We start from the raw sequence: 1,243 nt of genomic DNA on the forward strand, positions 1-1,243 counted from the left end.
CCAGGAAACAAGGTCAAAGACCAAACATATATTTCCCAGTATCACACCACTGCAGTGGCTTGATTTAGGCTTTGTTCCACCAGACCCAGAGTGTTTCATCCTACCTATACCTATGTCAAGCAGCACTTCAGAAGGTTGCAGTATCTTAGTAGAGACCCAGTGATCAACGAGCCATGACCACAGATCCACATGGTTCAAAACACTCATGGTGGAGGACTCACATGTGAATGCAGGGGAAAAACTAAAAAAGTCCCCCAAGAAGAAGATGAAAATGGAAGCCAGCGCCATAGCATTGGAGCTGGAAGATGAGGTCAAAGATGCTTCCGACAGCGAAGGTTCTACAGGAAGCTGTGAATTGGAAAAAGATCATTTTTCTTCTGATGATGAAGCAATAGAAGCTGACAACAAAGATGATGTTGAACCCTATAATGAAAACGAAAATACTGCAGAATCCAATGTTGAGACTAATATGGGCTGGGCATATGCCATGGCTAAAATCCTTAACAAAAAAATTCCTGTAGGTAGACGCACCATTCTGATCAGAAACAAAGCGCTGGAAAAGGAAAAATTAAAGTTAAAGCAAGAAAGACTAGAGAAGAGAAAACAGCGTGATAAGAGGCTGGAGTGGGAAACGATGCACAGAGTAAAGCCAGATGTTGTCAAAGACAAAGAAACTGAGAGAAATCTTCAGAGAATTGCAACAAGGGGTGTGGTGCAATTATTTAATGCTGTTCAGAAACGTCAAAAGAATGTGGATGAAAAAGTTAAAGAAGCTAGGAACTCTATTAGAAAACGTTGTAAGTTAATATCAGCTGTTTCCAAGGAAGATTTCATCAGTGTTTTGAGAGGAATGGATGGAAGTACAAATGAGACGAGTTCAGCTGGGAAGAACCCAAAAGCTAAACAGGCTGAAGTGAAATCAGAAGAGGGTCCAGGTTGGACTATCCTACGTGATGATTTCATGATGGGAGCATCCATGAAAGACTGGGACAAGGAAAGTGACAAGGAAAGTGATGGGTGAGATGACAGCAGACCAGGATCCGCAAGTGACTCTGATACATAACGCAACGTAGGAGACACAATTTGCAACCATTTTATTTTTCCTAGAAAAATATTTGCTTCTCTCATAGTTGGGGAATTAAAAGGATACCATTTGTAAGAAAGCCAAAAGACTTTTACCAGCTTTGGTAAAGGAGGAATATCGGTATTCCCCCTTTTCATGTAAATCTTATTAAAATTATAT

General features: G+C 40.5%; 1 protein-coding gene across 1 annotated transcript; it reads left to right on the top strand.

The window, feature by feature from the left end:
• The first annotated feature begins 265 nt into the window (after positions 1-265).
• Positions 266-1,193, top strand: LOC105819217 (RRP15-like protein). The gene has a single exon (XM_012655408.1). The coding sequence runs from the start codon at positions 266-268 to the stop codon at positions 1,019-1,021; it is 756 nt and encodes a 251-aa protein (XP_012510862.1). The 3' UTR covers positions 1,022-1,193.
• The last annotated feature ends 50 nt before the right edge of the window (positions 1,194-1,243 follow it).

The sequence above is a fragment of the Propithecus coquereli genome, unplaced genomic scaffold, assembly GCF_000956105.1.
Source record: "Propithecus coquereli isolate 6110/MARCELLA unplaced genomic scaffold, Pcoq_1.0 Scaffold477, whole genome shotgun sequence".
Classification (NCBI taxonomy): Eukaryota; Metazoa; Chordata; class Mammalia; order Primates; family Indriidae; genus Propithecus; species Propithecus coquereli.

Bases quoted from the DNA above. Each gene is read 5' to 3' on its own strand.
- LOC105819217 (XM_012655408.1), top strand. From the start codon at position 266: ATGAAAATGGAAGCCAGCGCCATAGCATTGGAGCTGGAAGATGAGGTC.